Raw genomic sequence first — 19,070 nt, forward strand, 5'->3', positions numbered from 1 at the left:
AAGCCGGTTCCGTCCCTAAGACCTAAGAAACAAAACAAACATGGATAGGGCACGATGGTAAACACCTGTCATCTCAGCACTCAGGAAGCTGAGGCAGGAGGATCATGAATTCTAGGCCAGCCTAGGGTATATAGTGAGATTCTGTCTCAAAAAACAAACAAATAAATAAAACAAAAAGAAAGAACTAAGGACTGCTGTCCGGCCTCCACACAGGGCATTTCTGGGGACAGGCTCTGATGACTGCCCACTTTGAGCGGTGTTCCCATGTTCTTATGCACCGGCAAGAACTCCTCACTCTTATGAACCACACAGCTTGAGGGCTGGGCTGAGTTCCATTTCGCAGATGAGAAGAGCAAGGCCCAGTGTGATTGGTGCCTCTCTTGCAAGGTGATGCACATGTAAGGCACAGTGGGAAGCAGCTGCCTGGTTGCCTGGTGGCAGTTCATGTCATTCAGGATGTGTGATGTGCCTAAGGTTACCAAACTAGCAGCTGGCTAACTGAAGAGCTGAACTAGAGAGGTGCCCAGGGCCCCAGTCCACCCCAGTTTCTGGCATTCCTCCTCCAAGGATCTTCTAGGACCCACACTCCACCCTCCTCAAGCCCTGGCTGTGGCCCTTACCTTGAAGGAGAATTCAAGTTTGACCAGGAACGGGAAGTTGACCGCCTGCAGGATGCGTTTCTCATTCAGAGTGTGCTCAATCTGCTTCAGCTTAACCACCTAAGGAGAGCAGAGGCCGAGAGGGGCCTCAGTCCCTAGCCTGGGTCAGAATTAGAAATATAGGACTGGGGACCATTTCTTCAGTCAGAACGATGCAGATAACCACAGCATGGCTGAGTGCTGAGAGCCAAGGGGCCACACAGATCAGAGCAGACAATGTGAGTACAGGAGCCCCACAGGACAGAGGAACCAGAGCTTGGGAGAGGGAGCCTCGGGCCTATTGATGCCCAGATGAGGCACCTGGCAAGATCTGGAAAGCAGGGGGAAGCAGGGAAGGCTGCCTGCAAGAGGAGGGACTCAGCTGACACCACAGAAGCCCAAAAGCTTTGGAGGCTTAGAGATCAGCTCCCTTCTCCAGGCAAGCATTTCTGAGCTCGTGTGGTGCTGAGCACGGAACCCAGGGCCTCTGGTGCTAGCTCTCTGTCACTGAGAATACTCCTGGTCCGTTTCAAACTTTGTATTTATTTATATTTATGTTGGGGGCAGCCTATGCACAATAAGGCATCCATGTGGAAGTCAGACAACAGGCTGAGGAAGGCTGTCGCCCTTTCACCAAGTGAATCCTGGATGTCAAATTCAGGTTGTCTGGCCTGGTAGCACCTTTACCTGCTGAGCCACGTTGCCAGCCCCATCCTACCCCAGCTGCTCTGAAGCTTATGTGGAACAGTCATGACAGGGACAGCTTTTCAGTCTCGACACCTTTTCTTGCCTTTCCATGTATTTGTAAGTACAAGATGATCTGAGTTTGGTGCATACTTAAAAGACTGAGGCAGGGGGATCTGGAGTTTAAGAGCAAATCTGGCTATACAAAGGTGCTAGCCTACGCTGTGTGAGACCTATTCCAACACACACACAGGCACATATGCACATACCAAAAGTAAAATACAGAACATTCCAAAGCTACCTAACATGGAAAAAAAAATCACAAATGTTTCACTAGGCATAGTGGGGCATGCCTGTATTCTTGGCATTCAGAATGACTTCTGGAGGACAGCCTAGGCCACATATCGAGACCCTGTCTCAAAAACAAGGCAGTCAACTTTGATCCAAGTCTGGGTTCAATCCCTAGAACCCACAGGGTAGGAGGAGAGAACCAACTCCTGAAAGTTGTGTCTGGCTACACTTTTGCGAGGCTCTCCCCAACCTCCCAATTAAAGATGCCATCAAAACAAGCAGCAGCAACAGCAACCAAGACTGACATGGAAATGCACGCCTATAAATCCTAGCATTTCAGGGGCAGGAGAATCAGGAGGAGTTCAAGGCTATCCTTGGCTACACAGAGTCTAAAACTAGAACTTTGATCAGTAAGACTGTCTCAAAATCACCCAGCCTTTACAGATATTGGTAGCCTGGAAATGACTAGGACAGGTCACTGTATTAACTAGAAATTATGGTTAAAATCCATTGCAGGGCTGGAGACGCAGCCCTGCAGGACAGCATTTGCTTAATGTGTGAGGTCTTGAGCTCTACGCCCAGCAAGGAAGGAGAAAAAGCAGTTCACCTGTTTCTTTGTACGTGTTTGATGGGCTGACTAGAAACTGTGGAAATACCTCTTGTTACGGTACGGGGTAGCTCAGCAGTAGGGCAGGCACCGAGAGTGTGACAGGCCCAGATTTAACTTCCAGTACCACACAAAACCAGTTATAAACTCTGGTAAAAGAAATTCCGTGACTCAGGCTGGGTTTCTGTTGGTGGACCTGTTCCATGGCACTGTTAGCATCAGACAGGGGTCAGAAATCTTCATGGGTCTGGACAGCTGGCTTAGTGGGAAAAAAAAAAAAAAAAAAAAAAATGTGTGGACTTGGGCTGGGCTGGAGAGATGGCTCAGTGGTTAAGAGCACTGACTGCTCTTCCAAAGGTCCTGAGTTCAATTTCCAGCAATCACATGGTGGCTCACAACCATCCGTAATGGGATCTGATGCCTTCTTCTGGTGTGGCTGAAGATAGCTATAGTGAACTCATTAAAAAAAAAAAAAAAAAAAAAATATATATATATATATATATATATATAAATGTGTGAACTTATTTTGCAGAAGACTGGAGTTTGATTCCCAGCACCCATGTCAGGTGTCTCACAAATGCCCATGACTCTAGCTCCTGGAAGATCCAATGATTCTAGCCACCACAGATACCTATAAACCTACCTGTAAGCACAGGCAGACAGGCAGGCAGGCAGGCAGGCAGACAGACAGACAGAGTTACACCTAAATAATTTTAAGGAAAGCCTTTATGGAGGGGTAGGAGATGGTTCAGTTGGTAAAGTGACTACCGCACAAAACATGGGAATGGATCCGAGTTCAGACCCCAGCACCCATGTACAAGCCAGGTTGTGGTGGGTCCATCTGTAATCCCGGCACTGGCACAGGGAAGCAAGTGAATCCCTGGAGTTTCCTAGTCAGCCAGCCTCACTCCAAGTTCAGTGGAGACTCAGGCATGGTAGCACATGCCTTTAGAAAAGGGAGAAGAAGGCAGATCTCTTGAGTTTGAGACCAGCCTGGTTTACAGAGTGAGTTTTAGGGCAGTTAGGTCCACATGGAGAAACCCTGTCTCAAAAATCTAATAGTAATCGCAATAACAACAGCTGATAATAATGTGGAGTGATTGAAGAAGAGACCCAGGAAAGACCTCTGCTTTGCACACATACACACAAAGACAAATACACACACAGTCTTTATGAAAAGCTACATATGGTGGTACACGCCTATCAATGCCAGACTCTGGAAGCAGAGGCAGGAGGATCTCAAATTTGAAACCCATCTGGGCTACACAGTGAGAGCCTATTTCCAAACAAAGCTTTTTGTTATTTTGAGACCAGACCTCACAAAGCCCAGGATGGCAGTGACCTCGACTTGGGGATGATCTGTATCTTTATCCTGCTTCTGGCTCGCCCCCTCAGAGCTGGGATGCTGCACACACCATTTTGTTTGGTTGTTAGGTTTTGGGTTTTTTCTTTTTCTTTTCTTTCTTTTTGTTTTCGAGACAGAAGGTCAACTCACTCTGTAGACCAGGCTGGCCTCAAACTCACAAATCCACCTGCCTCTGCCTCCCAAGTGCTGGGATTAAAGGCGTGCGCCACCACTGCCGGCTGGTTTTATTTATTTATTTTTTTTCCAAGAGTTTCTCACAGGGCGGTGGTGGCGCAACGCCTTTAATCCCAGCACTTGGGAGGCAGAGGCAGACGGATTTCTGAGTTCGAGACCAGCCTGGTCTACAGAGTGAGTTCCAGGACAGCCAGAGCTACATGGAGAAACCCTGTCTCGAAAAACAAACAAACAAACAAACAAGAGTTTCTCTGTGTAACCCTGGCTGTCCTGGAATTCAGTCTGTAGACCAGGCTGGCCTCGAACTTAAGAGATCCAGCTGCCTCTGCCTCCTGAGCATTGGGACTACAATGTGCCACCATGGCCAGCTTCCACCATATAATTCTGTGTGTGTACCTAGACATGCATACACATGTAGAGGACAGATGTAGACACTGAAAATTTTCTTCACTCATTTGCTATCTCCTGTTTTTTGTTTGTTTGATTTTTGTTGTTGTTGTTTCTCTTTTTAAGAAAATCTTTAGGGCTGGAGAGATGGCTCAGTGGTTAAGAACACTGACTGCTTTTCCAGAGGGTCCTGAGTTCAACTCCCACCTCATGGTGGCTCACAACCATCTGTAATGGGATCGGATGCCCTCTTCTGGTGTTTTTTTTTTTTTTTTTTTGGTTTGTCGAGGACAGGGTTTCTCTGTGTAGTCCTGGCTGTCCTGAAACTCACTCTGTAGACCAGGCTGGCCTTGAACTCAGAAATCTGCCTGCCTCTGCCTCCCAAGTGCTGGGATTAAAGGCGTGCGCCACCACTGCCCTGCGCCCTCTTCTGGTGTGTCTGAAGACAGCAACAGTGTATTCATACATAAAATTAAATCTTAGGAAAAAAAAAAAAGAAAATCTTCTGTGTGTGTTTGAGTCTGGGTGTGTAGCAGGTGTGGGGATCAGAGGACCACCTCAGGGGTCGTTCTTTGCCTTCCATCTTGTTTAAGGATAGGATCTTGCCTGCTGCTACATGACAGGCTGGCTGCCCTTGAGTTCACAGGGACTGCCTGTCTCTGCCCTATCTCACAGGAAGAGTGCTGATACATGTGCACGCTACTGTGCTGGGCTATGTGTCTGCTCTGGGGATTGAATTCAGGTCCTCATGCTTGCCTAAGAGGTGACTTCTCCATTAATACCTCTTCAGCCCTCCAGCTCAGTAAAGTTTTTTCTTTAAATTCACTTATACTATGGTATGTGTGCGTGTCTGTGTGTGTGTGTGTGTGTGTGTGTGTGCATGCGCAGGGGTCAGGCAGGTGGATGCTTATGCCATGACATACTTGTAGGTCAGAGGATGCAGGCGTGTTTCTGTCCTACAGTGTGGGTTCTGGGGATTGTACTTAGGTCATCATACCTGGTAGCAAGCACCCGTAACACCCTCAGCCATCTCGCCAGTCCTGTCTCTACCTCTACCTCATTTTTTTGAGACAGGGTCTTTCTCTGAACCTGGAATTGGTTATGCTTGTTGGCCAACAAGACACACACACACACACAAAGTTTAAAAAAAATTTTTTTTAAAGAACTTCTCTGTAGGCTGGGCAGTCGTGGCATGTGTCTTTAAAGTCAGCACTTGGGAGCAGAGGCAGGGAGACCTTTGAGTATGAGGCCAACCTGGGCTACAGAGTGAGTTCCAGGCCAGCCTGGGCTACAGAGCACTACACAGAAATATTTTGTCTTGAAAAACAAACAAGCAAACAAAAAACAACAACAAAAAAGACGTCCTGCACTTCTGTGTAATCCTTGTTTTCTCGGGTTAATCATAGGGCTGGATGGGTTGGGGATGCAGCATTTCTCACCCTTGGGTCTGAGAGATTGTGGATATGAATGTGGCTGAGTTCCCATGGGGACAGGTTCCAAGACACTACCGATCACAGATGGCAATCTGTGGAGCTCTGGCCTGTGTGTGCGGTGACACTGCTTGCACGGAGCTCTGGCTCGTGTGTACGGTGACACTGCTTGCACGGAGCTCTGGCCTGTGTGTGCAGCAACTTGCACAGACCCTCAGACCCTATTCCACTTTTTTCATCTCTTGCCGATGTGAGGATGGAGTCCAGGGCCCTGAGAATGCTGGTCAAGTGCTCTGCCTCTGAGCGCACCCCAGCGGTAGACAGCGCACCACCAGCGGAACACTCACAACGCTTAAGGAAAGACGCACACATCCCTCCACTCTCTGGACTCAGCACAGTATTTTGCTTGTGGCAAGGCCAAGTTGCCACTGGACCTTTCTAAATCCTGAGGTGCAGGGGAAGGCTGCACTGCTAATTTACAAACAGCTGCATGTATGTTCTGGTGGAGCCCTTGGCGCTGACAGCCGGGTGAGGTGAATAAATGGGCAGAAAAGCAGTATAGGTGATGTGGGCCTAGCACGGTGGGCAGCCGGGAGAGCCTGGCAGCTGCTCGTCTTACCTTCTGCTTGTCCAGGATCTTCATGGCGTAGTGGCTCCCGGTCTCCTTGTGCTTTACGAGCATCACTCGCCCGAAGGAGCCGGTGCCAAGGGTCTTGATTCTGTCAAACTGATCCAACTGGGCTGTGTTCTGTGGGCAAGAATGGGAGGGGTCAGGGCCACCTCCCAGCAGCCTTCTGAGCTGGGGAGTCCCCTGTGTCACCGGCAGAGGGGGCCCTGGGGAGTGGGTGGAGATGACCCAGGGGACATTCTTTCAGGCAGGGTGGCAGGGGCCAGATCCGGCCCTGGCCTGGGGCCCAGGAGCTGCTGGCAGCTGCATGGAGAGTGGGGGCTGCCAGGTGCAAGGGTACAGTGGGTGGGGGCCCAGCAATGAAAAGTGGAGGCACCGTGAGCACGTTAGAAGGGACTGGGGCAGGGCTGGGCAGGGCACACAGTGACCGAGCTGGCGACTGTAGCCTGGGTACCGCTTACTCTGAGGTGCTCACCTGAGAAGGGGTCTCCCATTTTTTCAGGAAATCTTCCTTGGCTTTGGCTAGGAACTCTTTCACTGAGGGAGAGAGACACAAGTTAGGTGATGAGCCCTTGCTTCGAGGCACATCAAGTTTTCCACTCTGGTAGGAAGTGGGGTATGGTTCTTTCAAGCCAGAATCTGTTATTTTACCAATGCCTTTGGGAGATCCTAGAGGCAACTTGGGGCATTTGATTGGGCTAGGGCCCAATATCCCACTAATTACAGAGGTAGGTATCAGATTCTTGTAACACCCAAAGAGGGCACATGGGCACTTGGGAAGACAGGACCAAGAGGCACATAGGCCAGTCCACCCCGCTCTCCCCAGCACTAAGAGACATTCCTTGGCCAGGGTTGTGCCAGCTGAGGTATTAATAGACTCTGATCTGGCTGCTCCTCTGTTGAGGCCAGGCCCTAGTGGAAGCCTACAGGGCTAGTGGAGCAGGTGCCCTTGGTGGGCTCAGCTGTCACCTTGGCCCCTGCTGGCTCTGGGCCTGCTTTTGCTGAGGGGAGAATCCTCGCCCCCTGAGCTGCTTCACTGGGTTTCTCCCTTCAGGCACGCTCGTCCCAGGGCTTGCAGCATTCTGAGGCCAGCATCTCACTTCCTAATGTAGAAGCTGTCCCTGGTGACTGGCTGAGGCACCCATTTCATTCTCTTTGATCTGTTTGACAACCTTCTTTACATCTGTTTTAACCACTTAATAGCTCAGGAAAATGAGGCCTAAAGACTGAGAGGCAGCTGAGGGACAGGACTTCAGGGTGAGAACTCAGAATCTGTTGGGATGTTGGCAAACTGTATGTCTTTTGACAACTCATCTCTCTCTCTGGGCCTCAGTTTTCTATAGGAGCAAATGGGGATAAAAACCATGAGGACTTTGTAGGGTGCTGGTGGGGAGACAGTCCTGATTTCACCCTTTTAAAGAGCTGGAACAGTGGTCTGGTACCAGGTTTATGGTATAGAAATGCCAGTCATTCTATCTAACGGTTAATCTTAGTTGGCAAATTAACTATATCTGGAATCTGCTAAAACCCCAGCAGTTGGGCACACTGGTGAAGGGTTTTCTTAATTGGATCATTTGAGGTGGGAAGACCAGCCCTAAACCTGGGCCACACCTCCTGGCAACAGCCCACATAAAAGGACATGGAGGAAGGCTACTTTGCCTTCTGCCCGCTTGCCCACACTTGTACTGGCCACTCATCTGTCCTGTTGCTGGTGCTAAAACCTACTTCTTCAGTATTCCAGTGCGGACTGAAGACCACCAGCTGTCCAGGAATCTTCTGGAACTCCAGCACTAGATTGGGACTGCTGACACATCCAGTCTTGGGACTGAACAACAACCCAAGCCACAGGCTATACAACACTCTAATGACCCCATATATAAGTACTCACTCCATCAGTTCTGCTCCTTTAGAGAAGTATGATCAAGAGTCTCTTGGGATTTTTTTTTTTCTTTTGAGACAGGGTCTCTCTCTACATAGCCCTGGCTGTCCTGGAACTCACTCTTTAGTGATTCCAGATTAGCCTCAAACTCAGAGCTTTCTGTGCCTCTGCCATCTCTTGAGTGCTAGGATTGGAGGCTTGCACTACCACATCTGGTAGAAAATCAAGGTCCCTCCCTTGATTTTCTGAGACAGGATCTTACACTGTAGCCCAGTGTAACACGGGGCTCACTATACAGCCCCGGCTTCCCTTTACTCAGAGCAGTCCTCCCGACTCAGGTTCACTAGTATGGGGATGCATATGAGCTACTATACCTAGACATTTGGGGTCACAGCACAGGGGGGACAGTGCCAGGAGGAGCAGGATTGGAGTGGCATCACAGACTTAAAGTATCGAGATCTGAGGCAGGATCCTGCTATCAAGGCCAACCTAGAATATACAGTAAGAACCTGTATTGAAAGAGTAGGGGCTGGAGCTGAAGCTGAAGCTCAGTGGTAGAACACCTGCCAGTGTGCACAAGGCCTAGGCTCTATCCCTAGCGAGACAACACAAAGAATATACTGGGCTATAATCCTAGAATTAGGAGGCTAAGACAGAAGGATCTCAAGTACAAGGCCTCTCAAAAACAAAAACAAAAAAAAAAAAAAAAAAAAAAAAAAAAAACAACAAACAAAAACAAAAAAAAAAAAAACCAACCAACCAAACAACAACAACAAAAAAAAAAACATGCAAAGGAGGTGGTGATGCAAGAACACGTGCCTAAAGCAAGAAGCCCACACTCACCTGCTGCCTGCCTCTCCCAGCAGAGTATGGCATGGGGGTTAGGTACCATGGGGCAAACTGGGGCCCACCAGTTCCCAGCCAGGATTCAGGGTGCTGACTGAGGCTTTAGTCCCCAGAAAGTGCAGCGCAGGTAACCCAGGAAACGGACAGCCAGATGGGCCCAGAGGAACAGCTGTAGCCACAGCTGGAAGGTGACATCGTCCTCACAATCACTACTTCCAGACCCCAGATCCATCCCAGGCGGCCCTGGGTTCTATCTGCAATCTCCTCTTTGCTGGAGTAACAAGTGCCTCTTGGTAAGGTCTGGGGGTTGGGGAAGGAGTTGGTTGCCACGGAAGCATTTAAAGGCACCTGCTCCAGGCTGGTCAAGGACTGCAGAGGCTCTCCGTGACAGTGGGAGGTAGGAAGATTCTCTAGAGGGTGTCCCCTCTGGTTGGCCTGCTCTTCCAAGGATGCCCACGGCTCCCAGAATGTCTCCCCAGTGGAACAGTCTGCACACGGTCCATGTACCAGAGTACTGCCCACAGACAGAGGTGAAGGAGTTAAGGCCCACGCAACAGGCACCCGCTCTCCCAGAGGTTTAAGAAAGCCCCAGAGCTACTAATTAGCTGAAAGAACAGCTGGGAAGGAAGGCCAGGGTGGAGAACAGTAGTAAAAACCACTTTATCTTCTCCTTTGAATTTCCTCTCAACACAGAGCCCCCAAATCCTGTTCCCTTGAGAGACATGGGCATATCTGGTTCTGTCTTGCTCCTCTGCAGGGGCGGAGAGGGGAACGGTGTCCCGGGATGTCCTTGGCCTCTGTCAAACCTTGCCCTGTGCTTGGCTCTGTTCTCAGCCATGAAAGTCCAAACCGGAAATGAATGGCTAAAGTTGAGTGGGGGAGGGGAAGATAGCTTTAATCATCTTCCTTCTTTCCAGGCTCCCAAAAGCTAAAAGCTCTGCAGCAGCCTTCCTGGGGCTGCCCGGCACCTATGGACTCATGCTGCCAACAGGAAGAGGACAAGGAAGGTAGCCCAGCAGCTGCTAGCTGGTGGAGCCTGCTGCCCTGCCCACTTCTCTCATTTGGAAGGGAAGGGTGCCATTGGCCTCCACTCTCTGGATTTGATATGCCGTGAAAACTCCAGACATCTCTAGGAAAGCCAGTGCCACAGCAAGACATGGAGATCACCTTGGATTCAGATACGGGGTCACAGCAGCTAGCAAGAGTGCACTGCACTATATCCCCAGTTTAAGGGGAACCCCACCAATACTAGGTCTCCTCTGTCTCCAGGCAGGGTTCAGGGTATCAAGCTCTACTGTACCCAGGTCTAAGGTGGACCTATCTTTATTCTGGGCTGAATCCCAAAGATGGTATGACTACTCCATGCCCCTGTCTGAGCTGGAGCCCCACTCCAGGTAGACCATCTGCTTTGGTCTGAAATGGACCATTCATCCCTGTTCTTCTTTCTCAGGTTCCCTAGCCCAGGATTTTAGGAGAGGGGTTTTCAGGGATATTCAAGGGTCCACAGACTCCTTCTCTCCACCTGCTCCCCTAAACCCCATCACAGCCCCTCCCTGACTTAAGGGGCAGACAGTGTCTAGGAAGTTGCTATAACAACAGGGCTCAGCCTCACCATCGTTGGAGCTGGAAGCCATTACTCAGTCTTTCTCAGGGCACTAGCACTACGGTGGCTGGGAAGCCTCATAAGATCTGCTGCACCAGTTTGGCTGCCAATCCTTGGGGGGACCCTGCCTGTAGAGGGAGCCAGGGAGTAGGGTGGGAACAGGAAGAGAAACTCAACCTGCAGACTAATGGGTGCAGGGGAGGGGCAGATAGAACCCTTCAAACTTCTGTTGGCCTGACTGGGGAAAAGGCAAAGCTGCCTGGGGAGACCCTCTTGGGCACCCATACAACTGCCGATGATAGCAAGGTTTTGACCCTTTTGAGCTTCTATAGGATGTTAGAAGGCAACAATTCTTTCCATGTAGAAATGTCCTGAGGATGTCTTCCCTCAGTGACTGGATCAGTTTGTTTTGGAGACTTCTTCAGGGCTCCCTCTTACCATGCCTGCCACTCTCCCTGCGGGTCAACTCCCTGGGGTGTGGACTGGCTGAGCTCTGAGCTCCACTTGGCTGTTAGTCCTGGGAGCCTCCTGAGGTTTGACCTTCCCCTCTGTCCTCTAGGCTTCTCACCCTGGCCCCTGTCAACATATATGTCATTTAAAGGTGAGTCTTCCTTTACCTTATTCTATACCGTGCTGCTTCTAGACTCTTGCCCTCTTTCTTGGTCAAAGAGACAGCAAACCTAGCCCCACCTGGGCATTTCGATGGCAGTACAGTGGGCTGTAAGATGCCTGTTTGGTGCCTAGGAAGACTCAGGCAGCTTCCTGACCTCAGGGGGGCAGATGTGCGGCAGATGAGGTGCAGGTGCCCTCTGCAGGCTGGTGTGGCTACTGCCCTGTCTTGCTTAGAAGAGAGTACCCGGCTTTACCTCTTCCTCTAAAGAACAGCCTCTTTCTTACCTCTTCTAAGACAAGAGATGCTTCCTTTCTCACTCTGTTCCTCTCTAGGGGTAGAGGGATGTCTCCAAAGTCTGACTAGGTCTCAGGGGCAGAACACAAAGTTATTCTGAGGATGCTTTAACATCCAGTTATATACATACAGATGTTTCGTGGCACTAGGTAGGGGTTGAACCCAAGGCCTTGCATATGCTATGCAAGTCCCGTACCACTGAGCAGGGTCTCTATCTCTTATTTGCTTTTTATAGAGCGTCTCCTTAAATTGCCCAGACTATCTTAGAATTTAAGGTTCTTGTGGTTAAGGTGTCCAAGTAGCTGGGATGACAAGCCTGTGCCAGAGACTACAACAGGTTCTCAGTCTCAATCTCAATCTCAGGCAGGAATAGCTTAGGACCTATGAACAGAAATAAGCAAAGTGTTTATTTCTTTTAAAGGCTGTGTGTCATTTGCAGCCCAGGTTGGCCTCAAACTCAGGTCCTTCTGCATCACAGTCTCTTGCTTGTTATGGGTTTGAGACGTTGGCCCTTTTATTTTTTAAAAAAATGTTTTACACATTTATTGTGTGTGTACACACATTCTTGTGTGTCAGAGGACAACTTGGAGGAGTCAGTCCTCTCCTCCCACCATGCAGGTCCCAGGGAGACAATTCAGACTGGCAAGCTTCGCGGCGAACATCTTTCCTGAAGGCCATCCTGTAGCACACGGATTCTGTATGTTGACACAAGGTCTTGCTGCTCCCCACGGCAGCCTTTCATTTTTGGGCTTCAGGGATCCTTTTGCCTCAGCCTCTTGGCCTGCTGGTAGTGTCAATATACACTATTATGCGGTTTGTTTTTTATCATTTTAAGAAAATATGACTGGGGTTTAACTCCTACCAATGCTTGAAGGATAGACATGGTGGTGAATGCCTTTTAATTCCAGCACTTGGGAAGCTGAGGCAGGCAGATTTCTGAGAGTTTGAGGCCAGCCTGGTCTACATTTCAAGTTCCAGGCCAGGTGGAGCTATACAGTGAGATCCTGTCTTTAAAAACCAAACAAACCAAAGAATGTCTGAGTTAAGACATTCCAGGGTCCAGGAGATGTTCTGGTAGACAGCTCTGGATGTAAATTCTGCCTGTATGCTGTCATCTGTGTCAAACTCAGATGGCTCATTTGGACAAAAATCATCAAAGTAAGTCTGCCTATGAAGACCATTTAACAGAGCCCTCCTGGGTGCACGGAGGGCTGCTCGCTCCTGCTCACTTCCCGAGCAGCTGGCCAACTCAGACTCGGATCTTTTCTTGGGAGCTTCCCTCCTCTGTGTGTGTATGCGTCTGATACGCTTAATGCTTTCTGAACTGTGCTCAGCTTTCAAAGGGGCCACTGCAGTATGCAGTCCACCGCACGTACCATCTACCTCCTGGTGGGCCTCACCTGCCAAGGGGGCTAGCCCTTCTCCTTCTGCCCTGGGGCCATTCAAGCCCAAGCCCAAGCCCTTTTTGGGCACTACCCACCTGCTCCTCTGTCATCAAGCCCTCAACTACAAGCACTTGCCTCTCTGTCCCCCGCCCATCAGTGAAATGCCAGGCCTCTTAAGGCTGCTTCTCTGGGCTGAGCTGTGCTGGTTCAAAGTGGGGGGAGGAGGAGGGGCAGAAAGTTCTTGGGCTTCTTCAGTGGCATTCTGGGGATTCAGACACTCAGAAGGGCAGAGCTGACCAGAGCCTCCTATTTGGGTAACTGAGAGGGGTTCTCAGCTGCAGTACGGCTTTAGCTTGGAATGACACCACTTTAAGGCGCAGAAGTATTGGGGACAGGGCCCAAGGCCCTTTCTGAAGTGATTTCAAATACAGAATCACTTTTTCCCTGGCTGGAAAAATTCAGCATATTTTGGGGTGGGGGAAGAGAATACGCCTCCCTTTGGGTGAGCTCTCGGTATGCACACACAATCCATCTATCTTAAGCAAACCAAATCACTAGCTGTCACCTACTGCTGGATGGCGTTACCACAATCCATGCAATTCTTCTTTCTGACCATCCCAATTCAAGTCAAACGAACCTTTGCTATTCATTTCATCCTCAGCTTTGAACCAGCCCTGGGGACTGGGTGAACGACAGAACCGCAGTTGTGAACCGACCATTTATTGAGGGGCCTTCCAAAGAACCCAGACCTCAGGGCAGGCCAGGAGGGTGCTCTGCTGCTTTACCTCACCCGCAACCCATGAAAAAGGACAGACGCAATGGCTCTGAGCAAGACCAGCTCGAACTTGGATGTGGAAGCGCAGAAGCAGCTCTCTATGTTCATAAACAGTCTGCCACCACAGCCAGGGCAAGACAATTGCACGGAGGAGGTGGAGTGACAGGATGAGAGGGGCAGAGGGACCCAGAAAGATCTTGTCCCCCATGCCAAGTGACACAGAAGGGAAAAACAATGCAGGAGGTAGCCCTGGGAAATATGCTCATGGGGTGGGGTGGGGGGGTTGGAGGTGGGGGCTGTGATGAAGTGAATCGGGCAGGGGTAGGAGAAAGATGGCGGGGGCTGGAGGGGAGGGGTGTGGTCACCAAGTGGCCAAGGTCCCTGCAGCGTGGACCCCACAGCACTCCCGAGACTGGCAGGAGCCTGGATCAGGGTCAGGCATTGGGGCGCTGTGTGGGAAAGGTGAGTGACGAAGTGGGAGGGGGGATTAGAATCTGGGGAAAGGGACTAGGGGAAGAGGGGGTGGGGTGGTGACAGGGCCCCATCTGGGGCCCCGGCGGTCATACATGCAATGGTTGGCAGTGACAGCTGGGGGGGGGGGCATGGCCTTTGCAGTGGGGGATGGTAGGCCATGGGCACGGGGCCCCAATTGGGGGCAAGGTACCTTTGCGGTGATCGGACCCCAACATGGACAGGGAGCGGGCAGGGGTGCAGGCAGACAAGATTGGGGGGGCATATGGGGGAGGGGCCATGCAGTGATGGGCATTGCGCGGGCAGGCCGCACGCAGCGAAGATCAGGGTGACGGCCGGGCACTCACCGCTCTCCTGCTCGCTGCCCTTCTTGGCGGCGGCGGCGTTGCCCATCGCGGCGGCGTCGCGGCCGGGGCCAGTCCCGGAGCTGCGACGCGGCGGGTGCTAAGGTGGCCGGCGGCCCCGGAGCGCGCTGGGCAGCGGAGGCGGCGGCCCCTGGGGCTGGCTGCGCTGGCTGCGGCGCCACGACCCCCGCCCAGCCCCTGCTTCCCGCGTCTCTCTGCGCCCGCCCGCGGGGGAGCCTCAGCCCAAGTCCTCTGTCCGTGACGCCCCGCAGCCCACCGCCCATTGGTTCAGGCCTCTCTGATTGACAGCCCCACGCTGCTGTCCATTGGGCCCCCGGCACCCTCCCGCGCCATCATAGGCTGCTGGATGAGTGACGCGAGTTGCAGACTCTCGGCCACTCACGGGCTCGTGAAGCCTCAGTCGGGCGGGCGAACGCGCGTGATTGGTCGAGAAGCCCATAGGGCTTGGGGCTGGCCCTGCGAAGCCGTCGATTGGAGGAGACGCGCGGCCCTGGCGGGTGTCAGTCCCGGGGTGGGAAGGCGGGGCAGCGGCGCAGGCTGCGGCCCGGGCGGCGGGCGGGGCGGAGGCTGCGGCGGCAGTGGCTGGAGGGTGGCCCGGTGGCAGGCGCTGCGAGGTGCGGGAGGCGGCCCGGCGGACGCCCGTGCGCCACTGTACGCGCTGCAGTCTCCCGCCCCTGCCCAGTGCGGCAGCGGCCACGGGCCAGAGGAGGTTGACGCCACGGCGGGCTGGCGCAGCGGCTGTCCACCTGCCAGCGGGGGAGGGGCGGGCTGGCGCCCAGGGTCAAAGGTCGCCGGGCGCCGTTCGGCGTCACTCTTAAGGCCTGACACTGAGCAGCCGTGATCCAACCAGCTCGGGGTCCGCTTTGGTTTGCTCGTGACACAACCGGAGCTGCAAGGGGATGCTGGACCTAGAACTGAGGGCGGGCTGGGCGGAGGCTCTGAGTCCACTCTTAGTTGAGGCTCAACCTTAGGCCCCTGAAAAGTAGTAACAACAGACGCCAGCCAAGTATATTACTTCTTGTACCTAGCACGTTGGGACTGTCATACTCCCATTTTGTGGAGGCACAGTCAGACGAGTTCCTTGCTCATAACTAATCTCCATTGCCTAGACATTGCCAGCATAACCTGCTCTCTGTGGGCAGGTGGAGAGCTATTCTCCATCCTTTAGGATGCTCATTTTTAATTTTTATTTTTATGCAATGCTGGGGATTGAGCACGATTCTTACTCCCTGCTAAGTAAGCATTGTACCACTGAGCTAGAACCTCACTCATTCAAGTGCTTTTTTGTCAGAACGTGGTCAGTTTCCCACTGTGCCATTGACACCAGGGGCCTGAGCATTCTGCTGGAGGAATCTTCTGCACACTAGGTTGGTATTAGAATCCCCACCCTCACACACTGGGTGCTGGTACTCTTCCATCTTTCTGCTGCCTGGGACAACACAAACCATCTCCAGATGCTGCTATATGTACTCCTGGAAACAAAATTAATCCCCACCCTCGAATAGGAGCTCTGTAATAGATGGTGGCCAGGGTGGAAGGTGCTGAAGGGACAATGAGCTACCCCTCCCGGACTCCAAAGGACTCTGAGTTACATATAACCATAGACTCACTGCTCAACACCCAGCTTCTAAGCCAGCAATGATACGTACTCTGGCTACCAGGTCAGCTGCAGTCCCCTAGGGGGAAAGAGAGTACGGTTCCTCTGGATTATGAGAGTTGGTTGAACAGACAAATGCTTCATCTCTGATTTGGGGAGTTTTGCCACAGCTAAGTGAAATTATCTAAATTGTGGCTGTGTGTCCTTGGGTCACAATGTTGCTCTATGCTTGAGGGTCAAGGTCAGAGTGAGAAAAATCACTGGCCATCATCTCTACTGAACAGCTGGCATAAAGCTTGGACAAAACAAAACCCAAAAAAGTAAAATAAAATTGGGCAAAGAAAAATAGGCTTTGACACTCAGGTTGTGGAGCAAACTGTATAACCAGGTGAGACTGAAATTAGGGGGGCAAGCAAAGGGAGAAGGTCCCGCCACTGTAAGGACAAGAAATTACTCCTGACATGAAAGTAACAAAGCCATTCAGCCACAGGAGAGCAAAAAAGAAACAGCATATTACAAAAAAATTTACAGGCACTAGGTGACTTAAGTGTACTGGCTGCTTTTTTGGAGACCAGTTCAATTCCCAGCTCCTACACGGAGATTCACAACCAATCCTAGGGACTCTAAAGCCCTCTTCTGGTCTCTGCAGACACCAGGTGCTTACTTGGCACACAGCCAGCCATATAGGCAAAATATCCAAGATACATAAAATTAAAGAGTTTTAATCCAGGCAAGGTGGGACATGCCCTTAATCACAGCACATGGAAGGCAGAGGCAGGTAGATTTCTGAGTCGGAGGCCAGCCTGGTCTCAGATGAAGTTCCAGGATAGCTAGAGAAACCCTGTCTCAAAAAAACTAAAACAACCAAAAAACCTCCAGCAAAACAAAACAAAAACTCAAAATACAACAAAACCACCAATACCAATAAACCCTAAAGAAAAACAGAAAAACAAAAACAAAAAACCCACCAATATTAAAACAACCCTTTTCCAGGTATGCTATTGTACACTTTCAATCCTAGCACTCAGGCAGAGGCAGAGGCAGAGGCAGAGGCAGAGGCAGAGGCAGAGGCAGAGGCAGAGGCAGAGGCAGAGGCAGAGGCAGAGGCAGAGGCAGAGGCAGAGGCAGAGGCAGAGGCAGAGGCAGAGGCAGAGGCAGAGGCAGAGGCAGAGGCAGAGGCAGAGGCAGAGGCAGAGGCAGAGGCAGAGGCAGAGGCAGAGGCAGAGGCAGAGGCAGAGGCAGAGGCAGAGGCAGAGGCAGAGGCAGAGGCAGAGGCAGAGGCAGAGGCAGAGGCAGAGGCAGAGGCAGAGGCAGAGGCAGAGGCAGAGGCAGAGGCAGAGGCAGAGGCAGAGGCAGAGGCAGAGGCAGAGGCAGAGGCAGAGGCAGAGGCAGAGGCAGAGGCAGAGGCAGAGGCAGAGGCAGAGGCAGAGGCAGAGGCAGAGGCAGAGGCAGAGGCAGAGGCAGAGGCAGAGGCAGAGGCAGAGGCAGAGGCAGAGGCAGAGGCAGAGGCAGAGGCAGAGGCAGAGGCAGAGCCGAGGCAGAGGCAGAGGCAGAGGCAGAGGCAGAGGCAGAGGCAGAGGCAGAGGCAGAGGCAGAGGCAGAGGCAGAGGCAGAGGCAGAGGCAGAGGCAGAGCAGAGGCAGAGGCAGAGGCAGAGGCAGAGGCAGAGGCAGAGGCAGAGGCAGAGGCAGAGGCAGAGGCAGAGGCAGAGGCAGAGGCAGAGGCAGAGGCAGAGGCAGAGGCAGAGGCAGAGGCAGAGGCAGAGGCAGAGGCAGAGGCAGAGGCAGAGGCAGAGGCAGAGGCAGAGGCAGAGGCAGAGGCAGAGGCAGAGGCAGAGGCAGAGGCAGAGGCAGAGGCAGAGGCAGAGGCAGAGGCAGAGGCAGAGGCAGAGGCAGAGGCAGAGGCAGAGGCAGAGGCAGAGGCAGAGGCAGAGGCAGAGGCAGAGGCAGAGGCAGAGGCAGAGGCAGAGGCAGAGGCAGAGCAAGGAGCAGAGGCAGAGGCAGAGGCAGAGGCAGAGGCAGAGGCAGAGGCAGAGGCAGAGGCAGAGGCAGAGGCAGAGGCAGAGGCAGAGGCAGAGGCAGAGGCAGAGGCAGAGGCAGAGGCAGAGGCAGAGGCAGAGGCAGAGGCAGAGGCAGAGGCAGAGGCAGAGGCAGAGGCAGAGGCAGAGGCAGAGGCAGAGGCAGAGGCAGAGGCAGAGGCAGAGGCAGAGGCAGAGGCAGAGGCAGAGGCAGAGGCAGAGGCAGAGGCAGAGGCAGAGGCAGAGGCAGAGGCAGAGGCAGAGGCAGAGGCAGAGGCAGAGGCAGAGGCAGAGGCAGAGGCAGAGGCAGAGGCAGAGGCAGAGGCAGGGCAGAGGCAGAGGCAGAGGCAGAGGCAGAGGCAGAGGCAGAGGCAGAGGCAGAGGCAGAGGCAGAGGCAGAGGCAGAGGCAGAGGCAGAGGCAGAGGCAGAGGCAGAGGCAGAGGCAGAGGCAGAGGCAGAGGCAGAGGCAGAGGAAGAGGCAGAGGCAGAGGCAGAGGCAGAGGCAGAGGCAGAGGCAGAGGCAGAGGCAGAGGCAGAGGCAGAGGCAGAGGCAGAGGCAGAGGCAGAGGCAGAGGCAGAGGCAGAGGCAGAGGCAGAGGCAGAGGCAGAGGCAGAGGCAGAGGCAGAGGCAGAGGCAGAGGCAGAGGCAGAGGCAGAGGCAGAGGCAGAGGCAGAGGCAGAGGCAGAGGCAGAGGCAGAGGCAGAGGCAGAGGCAGAGGCAGAGGCAGAGGCAGAGGCAGAGGCAGAGGCAGAGGCAGAGGCAGAGGCAGAGGCAGAGGCAGAGGCAGAGGCAGAGGCAGAGGCAGAGGCAGAGGCAGAGGCAGAGGCAGAGGCAGAGGCAGAGGCAGAGGCAGAGGCAGAGGCAGAGGCAGAGGCAGAGGCAGAGGCAGAGGCAGAGGCAGAGGCAGAGGCAGAGGCAGAGGCAGAGGCAGAGGCAGAGGCAGAGGCAGAGGCAGAGGCAGAGGCAGAGGCAGAGGCAGAGGCAGAGGCAGAGGCAGAGGCAGAGGCAGAGGCAGAGGC

The 19,070-nt window shown here is 52.9% G+C and overlaps 1 protein-coding gene across 3 annotated transcripts; it reads right to left on the reverse strand.

Annotated features, from left to right (window-relative positions):
* Positions 1–317: 317 nt before the first annotated feature.
* LOC117702349 (cAMP-dependent protein kinase catalytic subunit alpha-like) lies at positions 318–14,679 on the reverse strand. 3 transcript variants are annotated; one of them, XM_076706435.1, is made up of 4 exons: positions 8,928–9,123; positions 6,681–6,742; positions 6,197–6,325; positions 318–719 (listed from the first exon to the last, which is right to left on the reverse strand). In XM_076706435.1, the coding sequence occupies exons 1-4, from the start codon at positions 8,974–8,976 to the stop codon at positions 597–599; spliced, it is 363 nt and encodes a 120-aa protein (XP_076562550.1). In that variant the 5' UTR covers positions 8,977–9,123; the 3' UTR covers positions 318–596. The 3 variants fall into 3 exon arrangements, 2 of the variants coding, with proteins under 2 accessions (XP_076562550.1, XP_034349438.1); XM_034493547.2 differs by lacking the exon at positions 8,928–9,123 and adding an exon at positions 14,419–14,679 and having other exon boundaries at positions 326–719; XR_013070392.1 differs by lacking the exons at positions 318–719; positions 6,197–6,325 and having other exon boundaries at positions 8,928–9,425.
* Between the last annotated feature and the right edge of the window lie 4,391 nt (positions 14,680–19,070).

The sequence above is a fragment of the Arvicanthis niloticus genome, unplaced genomic scaffold (genome assembly GCF_011762505.2).
Source record: "Arvicanthis niloticus isolate mArvNil1 unplaced genomic scaffold, mArvNil1.pat.X pat_scaffold_727_arrow_ctg1, whole genome shotgun sequence".
Lineage (NCBI taxonomy): Eukaryota > Metazoa > Chordata > Mammalia > Rodentia > Muridae > Arvicanthis > Arvicanthis niloticus.